Source organism: Schistocerca serialis, chromosome 5, assembly GCF_023864345.2.
Source record: "Schistocerca serialis cubense isolate TAMUIC-IGC-003099 chromosome 5, iqSchSeri2.2, whole genome shotgun sequence".
In the NCBI taxonomy this organism is placed as follows: domain Eukaryota; kingdom Metazoa; phylum Arthropoda; class Insecta; order Orthoptera; family Acrididae; genus Schistocerca; species Schistocerca serialis.
In genome coordinates, this window is record NC_064642.1 from 663,695,582 (window position 1) to 663,718,601 (window position 23,020).

The 23,020-nt window shown below is 39.8% G+C and overlaps 1 protein-coding gene across 1 annotated transcript in view; it reads left to right on the forward strand.

Annotated features, from left to right (window-relative positions):
• Positions 1 to 23,020, forward strand: part of LOC126481503 (nephrin-like) — a 123,043-nt gene that overhangs the window by 11,485 nt on the left and 88,538 nt on the right. Inside the window, exons 3-4 of the mRNA XM_050105297.1 lie at positions 1,909 to 2,069; positions 15,828 to 15,963. Of these exons, the coding sequence (XP_049961254.1) occupies positions 1,909 to 2,069; positions 15,828 to 15,963 (297 nt within the window). The remainder of the gene's footprint in view (positions 1 to 1,908; positions 2,070 to 15,827; positions 15,964 to 23,020) is intronic.

Here is a 23,020-nt window from a genome sequence, read left to right on the forward strand (position 1 = left end):
CGACTGCGTTCCATTCCTATAATTCCTTCGTGGTGCATCGCTTTCATATTCTCTTTTTCTTTTTTTTCGTAGAGCAAATTATAGTTGTTAATAACATACGTTAAACTTGAAATGTACGTTTTCCTACTAGCTCTGAATCTGGGAGTCTTCATCTGCTGAGAGCAGATGGTATTTCTGTTTTATATTCTATCTCTCCGGATGTGGAACTAATACATTTTACAGTCCAATATATTTTCTAGTTCATATTTATCGAGAATTCTCCGCCCAGGGAATCGACGCACTTATCTATAAGAGAGCACAATTCTCCCCTTTGGTAGTTTGCAGGAGTCTAGAGCAAATTATATAGTCGAATGTTGTGGGAGCTCATAGGAAGACAGAAACTCTGACCAAAGTACCAGCATGGGCCAGGAGAAATCACTCGGATGAAATTGAACATGCCTCATTCACACTCGAAGCCTTCTATATAATTTGATGGACGTGAAAACGACAAACTCTGTTCCCTTAAATTTTGGAAAGTTGATCGAAATTGTAAAGCACTAATCATCTTGAGGTTGAAGCTCTTTTGTCTGAGTTTGCTATAACAATAACATATGTTTTCTGGTGGAGCCCGCCTTTAGCAAAAGACAATATTGTTTTTTGCTCCAGACATGTTCCACTGCAGTTGCAGCATCATCAGTGAGTTTTTTATTTTATTGCTGCTAACATAAGGAATGTTCTTTACTGTTTATATACATGAAAATATTAGTTCGCAAATCGTAGTTACAGACTTTTGAAGAGCACACAAAATTGTGTATTCACACCTTCTCGCCACATGGTGTGGTTTTCCTGCAGTATTACGTTTCTATAGTGTCTGTTTTCTTTACAGTTTGTCATCTGCAACTGCATACAACATAATGTAGACAAAATATTTATCCTTTTGCCTACATTAAGTTGGATATAGTTGCAGGTGATACCAATACTTCTTCCTATTTTGGTCATTCTGTTATTGATGGTTCTACATAACTGGTCGGCAGTTGATAACCGACCAACTCGTCCGCCTTCTCAGGGCCAGGCTGTAAAATTTGGGTGGTGCCGTTGTTGACCTCATGACCCCGTAAGCATTTCTGCATCTTTTATGGTCAAAATTTAATTATCCACTACAAATAATTTTAATTGTCCTGTACTACATTCATTTATTGTTCTTTTTGCTCTGACTGCGGGCTCTGATTCACGTATGTCAGCGTTTGATACAAATTTTTGGAATTGCGGTGAAAATGTTAGACGAAGATAAAGGTGCCGATGCAAGTGATGAAAGTGAGTCTTCTTATATTAGTGAAGATGAAACTGCTCTGTGTTGCCGTGCCAGCAAGAGAAAGACAAACCCATACTGTACCTACTGCAGTAGTCCAGTCTGCCAAACTTGTCTTTCACAGATGTGTGAAGCGTGTGGAGAGAAGAACTTGGTTGAATATTAAGCACTGGCGGAAAACTGTGTAACAGTGCATATGTTACGTTCATTGTATTCCATCCATTTTTCACACACTGTGTTCCTCTTGTAGCAATATAAATTTTTGTAGCAGGGTAAATTTTTATCTTTCATTTCACATCACTGTTATAAGGGTCACATAAATTTTTTTTTACTGTTGCAACTTATTTTGAGTTACTTTCCGACTAAAATGATGTTTCGCTTTCTAATATATGCAAAAATGATGTCCATGAATAAATATTTGTGATGTAAGTAAGATAAATTAACTGTCTTAAATAAAGCGAGGACGCGTCCCTTTTGATCCCCCAACACTGCTTATGATACGGGGGAATCACCGCTCCGTTTGAGAGTCATTTCGAGAACGGTACATAATAGCACAATAGAGAGTAGGGTATTCCCCGAGAAATATTGCCTGTCAGGGTCAATTTTGTGCGGTGTTGCAGACGGGTCGAAGCCAGCCAGCATCCTGATTAACATCGAGCAGCCACTGACCGCAGGCCTCGGCTACGAGATCACGTGCCGCGCTGTGGACGGGGAGACACCGCCAGACATCTTCTGGTGGCTCGGTGATCGGAAGCTGCACAACAGTATAGAGCGCACACTGGTACGTGCTGCTTTGTTTTCCATAGTAACGCAACCCGCACAAAATAACTGTCGCACCCTCTAATGCCGTATGTTGCCAAGTCGTACGACATGCGGGATACGCCATAACTGTCGCTAAGTATCTGAGAAGTCACATCTAACACAAGTAATGTTTTGGAGCTGGAGCTAGTAACAGTTTATTATCATACACTAATTTCTACCACTACAAGCGACGTCATCCTGTTGGTGTGCGAGATCCACTGTCCGTTACAATATCTACCACGTCAGATATCGAAGATTGCCTCGGTGGTTTATTGGGTGCCATACCACAAGACTGAAACTTCGGGTGTCAGTCATCAACCAGTCGATGGATTTTTCCTTGACGTATACACTGACGGGACGAAAGTCATTGGGATATTTCTAAATATCGTGTCGGACCTACTTTTGCCCGCACTTAACAAGTCCTTGAAAATCCACTGTAGGAATAATGATATACGCTGCATCTACAGTCATCCAATATTGTGCACGAACTAAACTTTAGATTATGCCGCATATATGGTCGACTGGATTCATGTTGGGTGCTCTGAGTTGCTGAATCATTCGTCCGGATTGGCCAGATCGTCCTTCAAACCTATCACGAGCAAATTTGTCCGGTGACGTGGTAATCTGTCATCCATATCAACTCCTCCGTAGTTTTTTTATTTATTTACACGTCAGGTTCCGTAGAACCAAATTGAGGAGCAAGGCCATGGAACATGTCAGTACACGTAATTACAACTTACAAGTAATAACAGACAAAAATAAAATGTTTATGAACCCGAAAAATGTCAATCCATAAATAAATTTTTCAAGAAATTTTTCAAGAAACTCTTCGACAGAATATTAGTTACCCATGAGGAAACTCTTCAGTTTCGATTTGAAAGGGCGTCGATTACTGCTAAAATTTGAATTCGAGCGGTAGCTTATTGAAAATGGATGCAGCAGTATACTGCACACCTTTCTGCACCAGAGTTAAGCAGGTCTGATATCTGCCGGGTATTAACTGATTGAGAGCTGCTTATTCTTGGGAATAGGCTAATATTTTAACAACAAATGACAGTAAGGAATATATATACATCGGGAGGCCAATGTCAAAATACCCAGACTCGTGGACAGGGATCGACAATAGGTTCGTGAACTTACACCACTTAATGCCCGAACAGCCAATTTCTGAATCAAAAATATCCTTTTAGAATGGGAAGAGTTACCCCAAAATGTAGTACCATACGACATAAGCGAATGAAAATAAGCAAAGTAGAAAATTTTTCCTGTCACTCACTTCAGATACCATTCGAATAGTAAAAAATGGCAGCATCTAAGTCTTTGAACAAGATCCTGAACGTGGGCTTTTCATGACAGTTTACTATCTATCTGAGCACCCAGAAATTCGAACTGTTCAATTTCACTAATCACATGGCCATTCTGTGAAATTAAAACGTCAGGTTTTGTTGAACTGTCAGTCAGAAACTGTAAAAACTTATTCTTGCTGTGATTTAGCGTTGGTTTGGTTTCTACAAGCCATTAACTTAAGTCATGATTTCAAATGGCTCTGAGCACTATGGGAATTAACATCTGTGGTCATCAGCCCCCTATAAGCTAGAACTACTTAAACCTAACTAACCTAAGGACATCACACACATCCATGCCCGAGGCAGGATTCGAACCTGCGACCATAGCGGTCACGCGGTTCGAAACTGAAGCGCCTAGAACCGCATGGCCACACCGGCCTTAGGTCATGTACTACACTATTTGCAACCATGCCATTATTGAACACATTATCCTTTAGTACCAAGCTAGAGTCATCAGCAAACGTGAGAGTTACCTGTAATACTAGAGGGTATATCATTTATATAAATAAGGAACAAGAGTGGCCCTAACACTGATCCCTGGGGCACTCCTCACTTGACTGTACCCCACTCAGGCCCGACATCACAGCAATTCTCAACAATGTGAATAATGACCTTGTGAGTTACTCCCCATATTCCATAATGGTCCAGCTTCTGGAGCAATATTTTGTGATCAACACAATCAAAAGCCTTATTTAAATCAAAATATATGCCATGTGTTTGAAACCTTTTGTTTAACCCATCCAGTACCTCACAGAGGAAACAGAAAATAGCATTTTCAGTCGTTAAACGACTTCTAAAGCCGAACTGTACATTTGACAGCAAATCGTGTGATACAAAATGATCAATTAACCTTATATACACATTCTTTTCAATAAGTTTAGCAAACACTGATGGCACAGAAACAGGTCTAAAATTGTCTACATTATCCTTTTCTCCCTTTTCATAAAGCGGTCTTACTACTGAGTAGTTTAATCGTTCAGGAAACTGACCATTCCTAAAGGAAAAATTACAAATATGGCTAAGTACGGGACAAACATGTGTAGCACAGTACTTAACTATTCTGCTGGGCACTCCATCATATCCATGAGAGTCCTTAGTCTTCAGTGATTCAATTACTGACCTAATCTCCCCCTTGTCTGTATCACAGAGGAGTATTTCAGACATCAATCTTGGAAAGGCATTTGCCAAGAAAGTTGTACAATTCCCTATAGAAACTATATTTTTATTTAATTCACCAGCAACGTTCAGAAAATAATTGTTAAATACTGTACATATATCTGATTTATTAGTAACAGAAATATTTTTACCGTGAACTGACTTTATACCGTCTACTTTGTGCTGCTGATCAGACACTTCCTTCTCAACTGACCATATAGGTTTAATTTTATCCTGTGAATTAGCTGTTTTATTTGCATACCACATACTCTTTGTCTTCCTAATAACATTTTTAAGCACCTTACAGTACGGTTTGTCATGGGCTGCTGTAGCTTGATTGTGACTACTTCTAACATTTTCATATAATTCCCACTTTGTTCTACAAGATATCCTTATCCCACTAGTCAGCCACTCAGGCTGCCAACAAATGGTAGTACCCCGTTTCGAACGTTCTAATGCAAAGCAACTCGCAAAGAGCATGAGAAACATGTTAATTAAGCAATATATTTATCATCTATGTTATCGAAACTATAAAAATCCTGCCATTCTTGTTCCTTTGCAAGGTTTAAAAAAGTCTCTTTTGCTGTGGGATTAATTTTCCCACATAGTTTGTAATTATATGTGACATTTGTTTGACTACAAAAGCATTTTAGTGTTGAAATTTGTGCCGCAGGTTCTGAAAGGCCTTTCACCCTTTTACTAACAGAATGCCCATCTAGCAATGAAGAATGAATAAAAATATTTTCTCTGGCTGTGCTACGGTTCCCTTGCACCCTAGTTGGAAAAAACACTGTCTGCATCAGATCATATGAATTTATATGGTCTACCAACATCCCTTTTCTTGCTCCATCACATACAAAATTTATATTGAAGTCACCACATATAACTAATTTCTGGTACTTCCTACAAAGTGAATCAAGAATCCTCTCTAGCTTGATCAGATATGCTATGAAGTCAAAGTAAGAGGACCTATAACCAACAGCAATTAGAAGTTTAGTTTCACCCTAATTCAACTGCCCCTGCACAACATTCAAATATCCGCTCAGTGCAGTGCCATGATGCGTCTATGGACTCAAATGGAATACCATTTTTTTAAGTAGATAGCCACACCCCACCCCGCAAGGAACTCCTTGAAAAACAGCCAGCTAATATGTATCCTGGTTAAGGAAGCCTCTGAATTTTCAAATTATTTGAGTGGTGCTCCGATATACCAATAACTTCAGAGTCAACATCTATAAGCAGTTCACTAACTTCATCTCTAATACCTCTTATATTTTGATGAAATAAGCTAATTCTTTCACTACTTGGAAACATGACGTCCTCTGAAGGTGAGCCCTTAGTTAGAGGGACTTCCTTTAAGCAGGTATATCTATCAGCAGACTTCAATCTAAAGAATCTAACACCAACTACTACAGGAGATTTTCCATGAGTAATCCCACCACCACCCACTACACTGTCACCTATAGGCTTTGCCAGCCTCCCCTTCCCATACTTACTGCAGTGCAGGCCATGCCTGGTAAAACTCGATCTACTGATAGACCGAACTGGCACCACTGAAATGTGACACATGGCCTCTGCCATCAGCGCCCTCTCCAGTCCACGCTTTGGTCTCGAATAACCGAACATAGCCGTTTCCAGTCAATGATCGGTTCAGTTGGACCAGAGGACCATTCCGTGCAAGCACAGCCCAGACCATTATGGAGCTAGTACAGTGCCTTTTTGAGAACTTTTGGCTTCGTGGGTAGGTCAGCTACACACTCGAACCCTACCATCTGCTCTTACCAACTGAAATCGGGATTCATCTGACGAGACCAAGGATTAATAGTCGTGTATGGTCCAACCGATATGGTCACGAGGCCAGGACAGGAGCTGCACGTGATGTCGTGGTGCTAGCGAAGGCACTCGCATCGGACGTCTGCTGCAATAGACCCTTAACGCAAAATTTTCCCGGACTGTCCTAACGGATACAACAAGGGCTTCAACACAATAAATAAATGACGCTTACGTCTGTTGGGCCACATTTTAATGCTCCGACAATCTCTGTTTTCAGTTTAACAACCCTATTTCGCTGCCATACCGTCCAGAGCTGTAGACGTTTGCTACTCGACTCAGGATGTCTTTCTCAATTCCATGAGTCTGATACCGATTAGCTTATTTTTTTGTCACATTTTTTTCTTTTTTACGTTTTACATGCATCATTAAATTCAACCAGTACAGCTACAATGTTTCCACCAAAAATTTTGAAGCGTGTCCGTGTTTCCCCTTCTGATGCTCTTAAGCACAATTACATTTTCCTGAAGCTGACCTCTTTACTAAATAGGCACCCCTATCGATTGAACTGTGCAGGGGTTTCTTCACATTTTCCCGTGAGTGCTATATTATCTATGAGCTCTGTCATCGATACTTCATCTACTCTCAAATTCCATTCACTTCCCTCGCTCCATCTTCGACATAACCGGTAACCAGGTAAAAGCTACAGCTCGATCATTCACTGATCCTACAATTGTAGCGGGGCTATGTCGTGTTTACTAATCTCACTTGGTTCATAGAGGGACTGTTGGTAAATAATATGTCTCCCTTCGTACTTGTTGGGGGTTTGTAAGAGTCTAAAGGGTTCAATACTTTTTTACTATTTTCACTTCCGTTACGAAGAGCTATGCTTGTACATAACTTTTACTTTATACGAATCAGACATGATCTGCGATTTTCATCCAAAAATGCAATAAAAGATTTTTTTCCCCGCATCCTGGACGTCTCCTACTACTCAGAAACAATTTGGGACTATTATTTTTCCTCACTTTTACTTTGAATTAAAGCTTTCCCTAGAAATGGACAACATACTTAACGAGGCCATTACAATATGTATGCGTTTGCACTATGGATGGGAAAAACCGATCACTTAAGAACGATACCAGTATATTAGTGCTGAGTACTTTTCGGTATTTTTTGGTCGTGATTGTAACAAGTGGTTTCATTTTTTACTAATGACCAAGTAACAAAACTGAAATATTCGTCAGCCATAGCCGCAGTGATAAAATTTTTCGTTTCTAAATAAACCTTTTTTAAAAAAGGAATAACTTTTATTCCCGAAACTTGCATTGGTTTAAAATATTGCTTTATTACAGAAAATCGGAAAAACAATCAGTGCTATTTTAATAACATTGCCGACAGTAATGAACAACAAACACATGGCATTGCTGAGACAATAATGTGCGTGTTACGATATGGCCTGGCTTAAGTTACGCGAGTACATTTTTCCGAAGTGACGCACCAATGAAGTACAATGCTTCAGTTACTTTAAAATATTAGAAATTTGTATGCCTCTACTATGAAATAACAAAAGAGGGAGAAAATTACGGTAACAGTTATAAATTAAAAATTTAATAACAGTTCATTTACAGCATACAATAAAAATATAACGTAGCTGATTTGCTGCCTGTGTCTACGTAACATGCCTTTCTTTGCCTGTAGCCCCTGAAAGGCGACAAATTAACACAAAGAAAAAGCATTTTTAAACATCAGTTTTCACCCTTTAGCACTGACTATTCGTAATGCCTAAATCATGGTATGATCCATGATTACAACATGTTTTTGAACAGAGTTTTAAAAAATTTGAGTTCGTAGAGAATACTGGCGATTTTTTTTAGTATTCAATCACTTATCAAGAAAAGCAGCGGTGGACGGACCAAGTTTTCTTTTATTACCCTGTTTAATTGAGTATTTTGATTCTTTGTATCTTTAAATGAGAGAGTCAAAATTTTTCAGTCTTTGTTCGATTTCTACGTTTATTACAGGAAGTAACAGGAATAAAAAACTGAAAATCGGTTATTTCAGTAGCCGTTATAATGAGCGGTTTAAATAGTAAAGTTTAACTGACGTTCAAATAAAACGGTGTAACCAGAAACTGGTTGATTGAGCGATAAACGCTGTAACTACTTTGCACCAGGTGTTGTTGTTTTAGGCCAGGTAAACACAAATATTACTTCTTCCTAAGCAGTGAACTTTCCTTTTTTTCCCTTTTTTTTAACAGGGCGTCATGCCACTAATAAGTGACCAAGTGACTATGTACGCGATAATTTTTGATTAGCAGTTTCTTGGTTCGTAGAATCATCTCCTATTCGCAGAGAGCACAAGAAAATGTAGTTCATTCGGGATTTTTGTACTGTATTTTCTTCTTGTTGTGGTTTTCAGCTAGAAGACGTCCTGGATGTAGCATTTCATGCTGTCATACCCTGTGAAAGTCTATTAATCTTTGTAAAATATCCTACTTACACCAGTCTTACTGTAAATAATCCAATTTCCAATCTCGAAATATAATTAATGATCCTTTTCACCATGTTATTGACGTAGAAGCACATCAATTCGCCAAGCGAACTACACACAGTGCAATGTGTGTCCAGATATGGCAGTGGCGGTCCTCGTAGCGGCGTGGAGAAATACAGTTCACCATGTGTTGTAGGCTTGTCCGCGGACCTGGCGTCTCCCTATCACTCAGGTGTGCTGTCGATCTGGAGCCTTTATCATGAATAAAAGAGACGAGCAGAGCGTAGAACTGGAATTTGTATTTACAAGCAATGGACAAGATATTGATCATTCTGTTCATGAATCCGAATGATACCTAGACAACATTGATGTAATTCTTCATTCGCTTCATTCTTAAATGTTTTCCCACATTTTTATGTACGGATCAGTGCAGAAATAAATGTCTTTTAAATAGAACTCGATTCAAACTTATGTTAATCCAAAACAAAACCAATCTGATATGCATATATCGAAATTTAACCCTAGAGCAAAGGCAAGGAATAGATATCTCCTGGAGCGTCTGCAACAAGTTCTTACCTCCGCTCAGTAAATATCTTTACACTAATTCTGAATTACTATGAATGTTCTTTTTACACTAATATTTATAATAGTACAGCAACCCCCCATGAACCACGGACCTTGCCGTTGGTGGGGCGACTCGCCTGCCTCAGGGGATACAGATAGCCGTACCGCAGGTGAAACCAAAACGGAGAGGTATTTGTTGAGAGGCCAAACAAACGTGTGGTTCCTGTAGAGGGGCAGTAGCCTTTTCAGTAGTAGCACGGGCAACAGTCTGGACGATGGACCGATCTGGCCTTGTAACACTAACCAAAATGGCCTAGCTGTGCTGATACTCAAACGGCTGAAATCCAAGGGAAACTACAGCTGTAATTTTTCACAAGGGCATGCAGCTTTACTGTACGGTTAAATGATGATCGCGTCCTCTTGGGTAAAATATTCCAGAGGTAAAATGGTGCCCCATTCGGATCTCCGGGCGGGGACTACTCAGGAGGACGTCGTTATGAAGAGAAATGAAACTGGGTTTCTACGTATCGGAGCGTGGAATGTCAGATCCCTTAAAGGGCAGGTAGGATAGAAAACTTGAAAAGGGAAATGGATAGATTAAAGTTAGATACAGTGGGAATTAGTGAAGTTAGGTGGCAGGACGAACAAGGCTTCTAGTCAGGTGAATACAGGGTTGTAAATATTAAATCAAATAGGGGTAATGCAGGAATAGGTCTAATAACGAATAAAAAATAGGAGTTTGGGTAAGCCACTGCAAACAGCATAGTGAACGCATTATTTTGGCCAAGATCGACACGAAGCCCACGTCTATCACAGTAGTACAAGTTTATATGCCAACTAGCAACTAGCTCCGCAGATGACGAAGAGATTGATGAAATGTATGATGAGGTAAAAGAAATTATTCAGATAGTGAAGGGAGACGAAAATTTAATAGTCGTCGGTGACTGGAATTCGATAGTAGGAAAAGGAAGAGAAGGAAACATAGTAAGTGAATATCGAATGGGGGTAAGAAATGAAAGAGGAAGTGGACTGGTAGAATTTTGCACAGAGCATAACTTCATCTAGCTAACATTTGGTTCAAGAATCACGAAAGAGGGTTGTATACATGGAAGATGCCTGGAGAAACTGGAAGGTTTCAGATAGATTATACAATGGTAAGAGAGAGATTTAGGAACGGTTTTAAACTGTAAGACATTTCCAGGAGTAGATGTGCACTCTGACTACAATTTATTGGTTATGAACTGTAGATTAAAACTGAACAAAACTGCAAAAAGGTGGGGAATTAAGGAGATGGGACCTGGATAAACTGACAGAACCAGAGGTTGTAGAGAGTTTCAGGGACAGCATTATGGATCGATTGACAGGAATGGGGCAATGAAATACAGTAGAAGAAGAATGGGTACCTTTGAGAGATGAAAGGGTGAATGCATCAGAGGATCAAGTAGCTAAAAAGACGAGAGCTGGTAGAAATCCTTGGGTAACAGAAGATATATTAAATTTAATTGATGAAAGGAGAAAATATAAAAATGCAGTAAACGAAGTAGGCAAAAAGAGAAACAGATGTCTAAAAAATGAAATGAACAGGAAATGCCAAATGGCTAAGCGGGGATGGCTAGAGAACAAACGTAAGGATTTAGAGGCATATCTCACTAGCGGTAAGATAGGTACTGGCTACAGGAAAAGTAAAGAGGCCTTTGGAGAAAAAAGAACCTCTTGTATGAAAATCTAGAGCTCAGATGGAAACCCAATTCTAAGCAAAGAATGGAAAGCAGATAGGTGGAAGGAGTATATAGAGGGTATATACAAGGGCAATGTACATGAGGACAATATTATGGGACTGGAAGAAGATGTAGATGAAGATAAAATGAGAGATATGATACTGAGTGAGGAGTTTGACAGAGCACTCGAAGACCTAAGTCGAATCAAGGCCCCTGGAGTGGACAACATTCCGATAGAACTACTGACAGCCTTGGGAGAGCAATCCGTGACAAAAATCTACCATTTGGTGAGCAAGATATATGAGACAGGTGAAATACCCTCACGCTTCGAGAAGAATATAGTAACTAAAATCCTAAAGAAAGTATGTGTTGATAGATGTGAAAATTACAGAACTATCAGTTTAATAAGTCCCGGCTGCGTAATAGTAACGCGAATTCATTACAGACGAATGGAAAACCTGGTTGAAGCTCACCTCGAGGAAGATCAGTTTGGATTCCGTGGTAATGTTGGAACACGGGAGGCAATACTGACCCTACGAATTATCTGGGAAGACAGATTAAGGAAGGGCAAACCTAGGTTTCTAGCATTTGTAGACTAAGAGAAAGCTTTTGATAATGTTGACTGGAATACTCTCTTTCAAATTCTGAAGGTGGCAGGGGTAAAATACAGCGAGCGAAAGGCTATTTACAATTTTTACAGAAACCAGATGGCATTATAAGAGTCGAGGGGCGTGAGAGGGAAGCAGTGATTCGAAAGGGAGTGAGACAGGGTTGTAGCCTATCCCTGATGTTATTCAATCTGTATATTGAGCAAGCAGTAAAGGAAACAAAAGAAAAATTTTGAGTAGGAATTAAAATCCATGAAGAAGAAGTATAAACTTTGAGGTTCATCGATGACATTGCAATTCTCTCAGCGACAGCAAGCAGCAAGGGACTTGGAAGAGCAGTTGAACGGAATGGACATTGTCTTGAATGGAGGATATACGAAGAAAATCAATAAAAGCGAAACGAATATCATGGAATGTAGTTGAATTAAATCATGTGATGCTGAGGGAATTAGATTAGGGAATGAGACACTTAAAGTAGTAAATGAGTTTTGCTATTTGGGGAGCAAAATAACTGATGATGGTCGAAGTAGAGAGGATATAAAACGTAGACTAGCAATGGCAAGGGAAGCGTTTCTGAAGAACAAAAATTTGTTAAGATCCAGTATAGATATAAGTGTCAGGATGTCTTTTCTCAAAGTATTTGTATGTAGTGTATCCATGTTGTTGTTGTGTTCTTCAGCCCAGAGGCTGGTTTGATGCGGCTCTCTATGCTACTCTATCCTGTGCAAGATTCTTCATCTCCCAGTACCTACTGCAACCTACATCCTTCTGAATTTGTTTAGTGTATTCATATCTTGGTCTCCCCCTACTATTTTTACCCTCCACGCTGCCCTCCAATACTAAATTGCCCTACCAACCGATCCCTTCTTCTAGTCAAGTTGTGCAACAAATTTCTCTTCTCTCCAATTCTGTTCAATACTTCCTTGTTAGTTATATGATCTACCCATCTAATCTTCAGCATTATTCTGTAGCACCACGTTTAAAAAACTTCTATTCTCTTCTTGTCTAAACTATTAATCGTCCACGTTTCACTTCCATACATGGCTACACTCCACACAAATCCTTTCAGAAACTACTTCCCGACACTTAAATCTGTACTTGATCTTAACAAATGTCTCTTCTTCAGAAATGCTTACCTTGCCATTGCCAGTCTACATTTTATATCCTCTCTACTTCGACCATCATCAGTTATTTTGTTCCCCAAAAGGCAAAACTCATTTACTACTTTAAGCGTCTCATTTCCCAATCTAATTCCTGCAGCATTACCCCATTTAATTAGACTACATTCCATTATTCTCGTTTTGCTTTTGTTGATGTTTATGTTATAGCCTCCTTTCAGGACAATGTCCATTCCGTTCAGCTGCTCTTCCAAGTTCTTTTCTGTCTCTGACAGAATTACAATGTCATCGGCGAACCTCAAAGTTTTGATTTCTTTCCCATGGATTTTAATTCCTGCTCCAAATTTTTCTTTTGTTTCCTTTATTGCTTGCTCAATATACAGATTGAATAACATCGGGGAGAGGCTACAACTCTGTCTCACTCCCTTCCCAACCACTGCTTCCTTTTCATGTCCCTCGACTCTTATAACTGCCATCAGGTTTCTGTACAAATTGTAAATAGCCTTTCACTCCCTGTATTTTACCCCTGCCACCTTCAGAATTTGAAAGAGATTATTCCAGTCAACATTGTCAAAAGCTTTCTCTAAGTCTACAAATGCTAGGAACGTAGGTTTGCCTTTCCTTAATCTTTTTTCTAAGATAAGTCGTAGGGTCAGTATTGCTTCCCGTGTTCCAACATTTCTACGGAATCCAAACTGATCTTTCGCGAGGTCGGCTTCGACCAGTTTTTCCATTCGTCTGTAAAGAATTCGTGCTAGTATTTTGCAGAAGTGGCTTATTAAACTGATAGTTAGGTAATTTTCACATCTATCAACACCTGCTTTCTTTGGGATTTGAATTATTATATTCTTCTTGAAGTCCGAGGGTATTTCACCTGTCTCATACATTTTGCTCACCAGATGGTAGAGTTTTGTTAGACCTGGCTCTCCCAAGGCTGTCAGTAGTTGTAATGGAATGTTGTCTACTCCCGGGCCCTTGTTTCGACTTTCGACTTTCAGTAGCATCATACCTCCTATTTCATCTTCATCTACATTCTCTTCCATTTCTATAATATTGTCCTCAAGAACATCGCACTTGTATAGACCCAATATATACTCCTGCTATCTTTCTGCTTTCCCTTCTTTGCTTAGAATTGGGTTTCCATGTGAGCTCTTGATATTCATGCAAGTGGTTCTCTTTTCTCCGAACGTCTCTTTAATTTTCCTGTAGGCAGTATCTATCTTACCCCTAGTGATATGTGCCTCTACATCCTTACATGTATGGATGTCAAATATGGACTATAAATAGTTTGGACAAGAAGAGAATAGAAGCTCTCGAAATGTGGTGCTGCAGAAGATTGCTGAAGATTTGGTGGGTAGATGTCATGACTAATGACGAGGCAGTAAATAGAATTGGGGAGAGGAGAGATTTGTGACACAGCTTGTCTAGACCAAGAGATGAATACGCTAAGCAGATTCAGAAGTATGTAGGCTGCAGTAGGTACTGGGAGATGAAGAAGCTTGCACAGGATAGAATAGCACGAAGAGCTGCATCGAACCAGTCTCGGGACTGAAGACCACAAGAACAACAACATCAACAATTGTACAGCTTGGCGTCAAAAGTGGATAATAAAGGGGATAATATATTTGATTTCTACTGCTTTATACTTTTAGGGGATTCCTTTTACTGATGTTAAATACTGACCTCTCTCTAGAACTTTTCTCTCGCACACTTCAACCCACTATATAGCTAATTATTTCTTGATGTTTCGGGACGTATCTTATTAACCCATACCTTCATTTAGCCAAGTTGGTCAATAAATTCCATTTACTGCCAATTAGAAGCAGTAAATCTATATTAATTACTTGACCTACCTATTTAAACTTTAGTTCATTTTCTGTAGAATCACAGTTGAAAAGCTAATATTATCTCTCACTAGGCACCGCTGACCACTTCCATGTAATGCTATACTCTAGTTACTTTCAGAATGAAACTATTGCTGACGATAAAATTTATAGTACATATTAACCAGGTTCTCTTTTCCAGAGTCATTTTCTTTACTTGTTTAGGTCAGTCACGTGTTTTGTTGAATAAATCGATACCCTCACCTGCTGTATCACATGCGTAAGTTATTGACATCCGTGCCTATGTAAAACAGCACAGAGCTCTTGTATAATCTCATCTGAATGTGATTATGAGCGTCAAAATCGCCACGCTATAAGAATTTTGTGTCATTAACATCGACCTTTCTTCCATAAATGGATTCAGAAAAACATGATTACCCTATACAATTACATTTCACGTCAGCATCATTCCCGTATCTCCTTCTCCCGTTGGGCAGAATTGCTGATTTATGTTCCTGTGCACAGACGGAGGCGATGAGCGAGCGCAGGCGAATAACGGTTAGAATGTTTTGCGTAATTACAATCTGTAGTAAACAGTTACTCCTATATGCTCATAAGTCTAAATTTAAAGAAGCAACTAAAATATTTCTAAACATACAAATTTTAGTTGCGATTGTGTGCTCCCTTACAGACATTAAGTTTACAACTTTATAACTTATTGCCTTAATGACAGTGTAATTTTAATCTGATTTAGATGATTTTGCCAGAGAGCTTGAAGAGAGATTATTCTATGTCAGGGCGTGTTAGGGGGTGCAAAACGAAACATTAATATAAACAGTAAAGTGAAAATGTAATCCGTATACAGTGAGCTTATTATCTCACTATATTTCGTGATTGCTGTGCGTACTGCCATAAGGCTACAATAAAAAGAATTAAAAAAAAATGTTCATTCAAAACTCTCAAACTGGTCAACGACTTTTGTTTGTTTTTAATTCTTTGAATTTAAGCAGAACCGGCTAATGTAACCTGAAAATGACTTAGCTCAAATTTAGGAACCTAAGACAAAGATTTTTTTATCTTCAATATTTCCTAAAAAATTGCATTTGGTGGTTTCTGTTTCAACAAACCTTTTTTCTGCCGAAGGTAACTGAAGATGGGAACGAGACTGTATCAATACTGTTGCTGACGCCGTCACCGGATGACAATGGGCAAACCCTCAAGTGTCAAGCCAAGGGCGCACGTGGTGTGCAGGAGAAATCAGTGGAACTTCTTGTCCATTGTAAGTAACACATCCACCGTTTCCAATTTTTCTATCACTGACATTACTTTTATATTAAAAAACTAGCATCAGGCACGCTTATACGGTTTTCGTCATGAAATCGTGTTTGCCCCTGTTGAGGTGCCCGTACCGTCTAAGGCGTGTTTTACGTTACGTGTTCCTGATATCTTTCACTTTCATAGCTTCTCTTACTTGTTCATTTCCATAATAACCAGCCTTACAATCAAAAGGATATCGTTTGGCAAACGGACTCCATTAGGAAGAATTTTTAAGAAACACCGTTCATAGTACAATAGGAACAAAATAAAACAAAAATGGATGGGCTAGAAATACGATCGGGCACCACAGTTGTAATGCGTGAACGCTTCAATCACTAGTGTAGCAAATTATTATACTTTTACGTGACATTATTGGGATTTAACAGCGATTTTTCAGTTAAGTAAACACCGGCCGGAGTGGGCGTGCGGTCCTGGGCGCTACAGTCTGGAGCCGAGTGACCGCTACGGTCGCAGGTTCGAATCCTACCTCGGGCATTGATGTGTGTGATGTCCTTAGGTTAGTTAGATTTAATTACTTCTACGTTCTAGGCGACTGATGGCTTCAGAAGTTAAGGCGCAGAGTGCTCAGAACCATTTGAGCCAAGTTATGTAATGTTAGTAACAAACATTTCTTTAAAAATGGGTTTATGATCAAGACTGTTTCAATAATTTTATGAAAGTATTGTCCCAAAACCGCAAGAGAAAACAAATGAACTTTGTGCATGTAAGTTCGTCAACTTCCACGGACGTGCCAATTTGAATAAAACCAGTTTGCGTATTGGGATGTGTCATTATAAAACAACAAGACAAATAAAACGCCGAAGTTTCGATCGCCTTTGGAGCGGTCGTCTTCAGGTGAACCAACTTCTGGATTCGATGTAGGTTTCCCCTATATACTGTTTATTACAGTTGTCAGGTAGTTACTTACGCTATATTCTGAGATGCCATTGGAGAGTTTGAGGTAAACATTGCTACGGAGGGTTGGCTGTATGGTAAGCTATTGCTTGTGCTATCCGTAGCTGGTAACGAGAGGAAGTGTTTTCCTGCAACGAGACATCGTTGATGCAAGACATTTCTCTTCACTCCGTGCGGGGTCAGTGTTGTAGGTGTATGGTGACAGAGCTACGGTTACTAAAGATGATCAGGTAGTGAGTATGGAAAGGGCTGGTTACAGCCTTGGGAGGTGCTGAGACTAGATTTATTCTCAGACCACTAAGTTGAGAAGGATTTCATGACTACCGGGAAGATACAAATTTCGGTTTTTCGAGGTTTTTTCTTTTCCTTTTTTTTTTTAATGCGGCCCCAACGAATTCCTATTCTGTGCCAACCTCTTCGTCTCAGAGAAGCACTTGCAACCTAAGTCCTCAATTATTTGCTGAATGTATTCCAGCGTCTTTGTGTCTCTGCAGTGTACAGTTTTTGCCCTCTACAGCTCCCTCTAGTACCATGGAAGTTATTCCGCGATGTCTTAACAGATGTCCTACCATTCTATCGTTTCATCTTGTCAGTGTTTTCCATATTGTCCTTTCCTCGTCGATTCTTCGGAGATCCTCCTCATTCCTTAGCTTATCAGACAATTTAATTTTCAACATTCCTCTGTAACACCACGTCTCACAATCTTTTATTCTCTTCTTTTCCCTTTTTCCCGTACTCCATGTTTACTACTATATTTCGTTATGCTCGTACATTCCCAGAAAATTCTTCCTCAAATTAAGGGCTAAGTTTGATAGAAGTAGAGCTTTATTGGTCAGGAATGCCCTTTTTTCCAGTGCTAGCTGGGTTAGTTTGGAGCTCCAACGTTAGGCGCGTTATGGGGTCCCTTAGCGACATGGCTGAGAAGAAGGGTAAGAAATCCAGTGTGCACTCCGTGTGCATACCGGCTGGAGTCATTCCAGATGTGGAAAGGGTCCTCCTGGATGCCATGAAGAGCACAGGGTGCAGGCAGTTGCAGGTGGTTGCTCACGTCGGTACCAATGATGTGTGTCACTTTGGATCAGAAGAGATTCTCTCTGGATTCAAGCGGCTAACAGAAGTGGTAAAGGCTGCCTGTCTTGCTTGCAAGATGAAGGCAGAGATGACCATTTGCACCATAGTCGACAGGACCGATTGCGGAACTCTGGTAGAGAACCGAGTGGAGGGTCTGAATCAGAGGCTCAGAAGGTTCTGCGACCGTGTAGGCTGCAGATTCCTCGACTTGCGCCAAAGGGTGGTTGGGTTTCGGGTTCCGCTGAATACGTCAGGTGTACACTATACGCAGGAGGTGGCTACACGGGTAAAAGTAGCTGTGTTTCTTGGACGAGGCGGTTTTTTAGGTTAGAGGGTCTCGGGAAAACACAAGAAGATCTTCAGCCACAAAGGGTACAAGCTGAATACAGGAAGAACGTAGATAGGGGAACCATCGGTATAACAGTTGAAAACTGTCGTAGCTGTGTTGGGAAAGTACCAGAGCTCCTAGTGCTAATAGAAAGCAGTGATGTTCTAATCGTTATAAGCACTAAAAGCTGGCTAAAGCTGGATATAAGCTCAGCCGAAATTTTTGCGAAGAACCTAACGGTGTTCCGAAAGGATAGGTTAAACACGGTTGGCGGTGGCGTGTTTGTTGCTGTTAGAAGTAGTTTAACTTGTCACGAAATTGAAGTAGATACTTCCTGTGACTTAGTATGGGCAGCCATCATTGTTGGCAACCGGAATAAAATAATAATTGGAACCTTTTACCGACCTCCAAATTCAGATGATAAAGTTGCGGAAAGATTCAAAGAAAACTTGAGTTTGATTTAAAACACGTACCCGACTCATACAATAATAATTGGTGGTGACTTTAATTTACCCTCGATGTGTTGGTGAAAATACATGTTTAATTTCGGAGGTACGCATATAATATCATCCGAAATTGTGCTAAACGCATTCTCTGATAATTATTTCGAGCAGTTAGTTCATGAGCCCACGCGAATAGTAAACTGTTGTGAAAACACACTTGACCTCTTCGCAACAAATAATCCTGAGTAAATAACGAGCAACAAAACCGATTCAGGAATTAGTGAACACAGCGTTGTCGTAGCGAGACTGAATATTGTAATCCCCAAATCCTCGAAAAATGAGCGAGAAATATACCTATTCAAAAAAATACCTATTGTAAAATTTCACTTGACTGCTTCCTAATAGACAATCTCCACTCATTCCAAATTAATAATATAAGTGTAGACCAGATGTGGCTTGGATTCAAAGAAATAGTATCGGCAGCAATTGAGTGATTTGTACCAAATAAGTTAACAAACGGCGGAGCTGGTCCTCCATGGTACACAAAACGGGTTAGAACACTGTTGCAGAAACAAACATGCCATATTTAAAAAGACTCAAAATCCCAAAGATTGGCGATCTTTTACAGAAGCTCGAAATTTAGCACGGACTTCAATGCGAGATGCCTAAAACAGTTTCCACAATGAAACTTTGTCTCGAAACCTGGCAGAAAATCGAAAGAGGTTCTGGTCGTATGTGAAGTACGTTAGCGGCAATAAACAATCAATGCCTTCTTTCCGCGTTAGCAATTTAGGTAATATCAAAGACAGTGCTGCCAAAGCAGAGTTACTAAACACAGCCTTCCGAAATGTCTTCACAAAAAAAGACGAAGTAAATATTCCTGAGAACAGCTGCCATTGTGAGTAAGTAGAGGTAAATTTCCTCGGAGTACTGAAGCAACTTAAATCACTTAATAACAGCACATTTATTCACATGAAGTGTTGAGTGCTATTGACAAGGGATATCAGATCGATTCCGTATTTCTGGATTTCCGTAAGGCTTTTGGTACTGTACCACACAAGCGGCCCGTAGTGAACTTACGTGCTTATGGAATATCGTCTCAGTTATGTGACTCGATTTGTGATTTCCTGTCAGAGATGTCACAGTCCGTAGTAATTGACGGAAAGTCATCGTGTACAACAGAAGTGATTTCTGGCGTTCCCCAAGGTAGTGTTATATGCCCTATATAAACGATTTTGGAGACAATCTCAGCAGCCGTCTTCGGTTGTTTGCAGATTACGCTGTCGTTTATCGACTAATAAAGTCATCAGAAGATCAAAACAAACTGCAAAACGGTTTAGAGAATAGTGCGAAAAGTGGCAATTGACCCTAAAGAATGAAACGTTTGAGATCATCCTCATGAGTGCTAAAAGGAACTCGTTAAACTTCGGTTACACGATAAATCAGTCTAATCTAAAAGCCGTAAATTCAACTAAATACCTAGGTATTAGAATTACGAACAACTTAAATGGGAAGGAACACATAGAAAATGTTGTGGGGAAGACAAACCAAAGACTGCGTTTTATTGGCAGGACACTTAGAAAATGTAATAGACCTACTAAGGAGACTTCCTACACTACGCTTGTCCGTCCTCTTTTAGAACACTGCTGCGCGGTATGGGATCCTTATCAGATAGGATTGACGGAGTACATCGAAAGAGTTCAAAGAAGGTTGTATTATCGCGAAATATGGCAGAGAGTGTCAGAGATATGATACAGGATTTGAGCTAGAAATCATTAAAAGAAAGGCGTTTTCGTTGCTATGGAATCTTCTCACGAAATTCCAATCACCAACTTTCTCCTCCGAATGTGAAAATATTTTGTTGACACGGACCTACATATTGAGGAACGATTACCACGATAAAAGAAGGGAAATCAGAGCTCGTTCGGAAAGATATAGGTGTTCATTCTTTCCGCGAACTATACGAGATTGGAATAATAGAGAATTGTGAAGTTGGTTCGATGAACCCTCTGCCAGGCACTTGAATGTGATTTCCAGAGTATCCATGTAGTAGTAGTAGTAGATTTCACTGCCCAGGTATCGGAATTCCTTAACTTCATCTACTTCATTACACCAATTCTGATTTTAAGTTGCGCGCTATTCTCATTTAATCTTCTTCTCGTTACTTTAGTCTTTCTTCGATTTACTCTCAATCTACATTCTATATTTATTAGACATTCGGCAGATACTGTAATTCCTCTTCACTTTCTCTGAGAACAGGACGTCATCAGTGAATCTTATCATTTATATCCTTTCACCATGGACTTTAATCCTGTACGTGGACCTTTCTTTTATTTCCTTTATTGGTTCTTAGATGTATAGTTTGAACAGTGGGGATGAAAGACTACATCCCTGTATTACACGCGTTTAAATCCGAGCACTTCGTTCCTCGTCCTCCACTCTTATTGTTCCCTTCGGCTCCAGTACATATTGTATATTACCGGTCTTTCCCTAAGTTTACCCCTATTTTGTCAGTATTTCGAATATCTTGCGCCAGTTGTTGCTGTCGAACGCTTTTTTCTGGTCGAAAAATCCAGTAAACGTATTCTGGTTGTTCTTCAGTCTTCCGCCCATTATCAACCGTACCGTCAGAACTGCCTCTATGATGCCTTTACTTTTCCTCAAGTCAGACTGATGATTCTCAGTTTCTTTTCCATTCTTCTGTCTGTTATTCTTGTCAGTAACTTGGATGCATGAGCAGCTAAACTAATTGTGCAATAATTCTCGCACTTGTCGGCCCTTGCAGTCTTCGGAATTGTGTGGTTGATGTATTTCCAAAATGGAGATGGTGTATCGCGAGACTCATACATTCTACACACCAACGTGAATAGTTGTCTTGTTGCCACTTCCACCCAGTGATTATAGTACTCTCAATTGAAATTTGATAGGGGACGTTATTAAAGATGAGAAGTGGCTGTACGGTGCGTAGATTTGGGCTTACTGAAATGCTACGTAGTGTTGTGAGGTGCAGAAGAAATATGCCTTGAGGATGCAGTCAGTTAGGGAGTCTCCCTGCTTGAGGAAAACTCCGCCAATGTTGGTGCAGATCAGAATGCAAAGTAAGTATTTTCCTTAAAAGCTTGTAAGGAAGTAAATAAACGGTTACTGGACCTTGCCTCTGACATTATTTCTTTGTCACAGCATTGTTTATTTGTCGAAGAACTACGACGATTTTCTTTGGTTTCTTGTAGATGGGAGATGTGGTAGTTTATGCAAGTGTAATGTTCCGCACAAAAGAGCTGGCTTATGAATACACTGTTAAGAGTAAATGTTCGTAATTCTGTCCAGACTTGATGCTGTGCTAGGCACGGTTCTTAAAAAAGGCGAGAAGTTAACTTTAATTGAAGTTTTCAGTAGCTAAAAGATCGTTGGTTACACTTAGAAAGAGGTGTACAGAACGAATATAAAATAAAGACAGAGGATAGAGACACAGAAGAGCGGTGCTTAGCAGACAAACAACCAACATTGCAAGAAAGAAGAAGTTTTCAATAAAAACTTTCTAATGAAGAAAAAGGGGAGTGTTAATGGAAATGTGTCAGTATTTCAACCTGAAATAGACAGTGTATTTCCTACTGTATTTGACGGGACCAGCAGCACAGTCACAAACGTTTTCGACAGAATATTCTCTAGTTGATAGGCACAGTATAAGATAGATTTTTAATGACGTTTTGGATCTCTATCCGCGAACAGAAATACTGAAAGGAAAGAAGACAGGTCATGTGAGTTGGAATTTTCTCCTGGTGTAATAATTCTTGGTAGTCTCCTCGGGTCTGCTCCCGGATCGTAAAATCACAATGACTCAATAACTGTCAATAGATCTGAAGTGATGAGTGTTTCCTTCCGAGTACCAAGATTAGGGCACTACTCTGAGTCGCCAAAGAAGATTTGAGGCTTAAGAAACTTGGAGTTCATAAAATTCGGTGTGAATGTGACAAAGCTTACATCAGCCGGTAGATTCGCACAGTTCAAGGCAGGAGGGCAGAACGTCACCATCACACGAGTGAAGAATCGGCGACTGCGGAGTACCTTACGGTTTTGGAACGGTGTTCACAGAAAGGTGATTGAAATTAGATTGGAAGACGATCAGAACAATGGAGACATGAGTTTATCTTATAATAGGACCAAGAACTCGGTACTATCGCGCCTTCAAAATAACGTTCTTTGGTGCAACCTGCGTTAGTGTTTGAGAATGATCTTTGAGTGACGCATATCGTTGGCGCCAG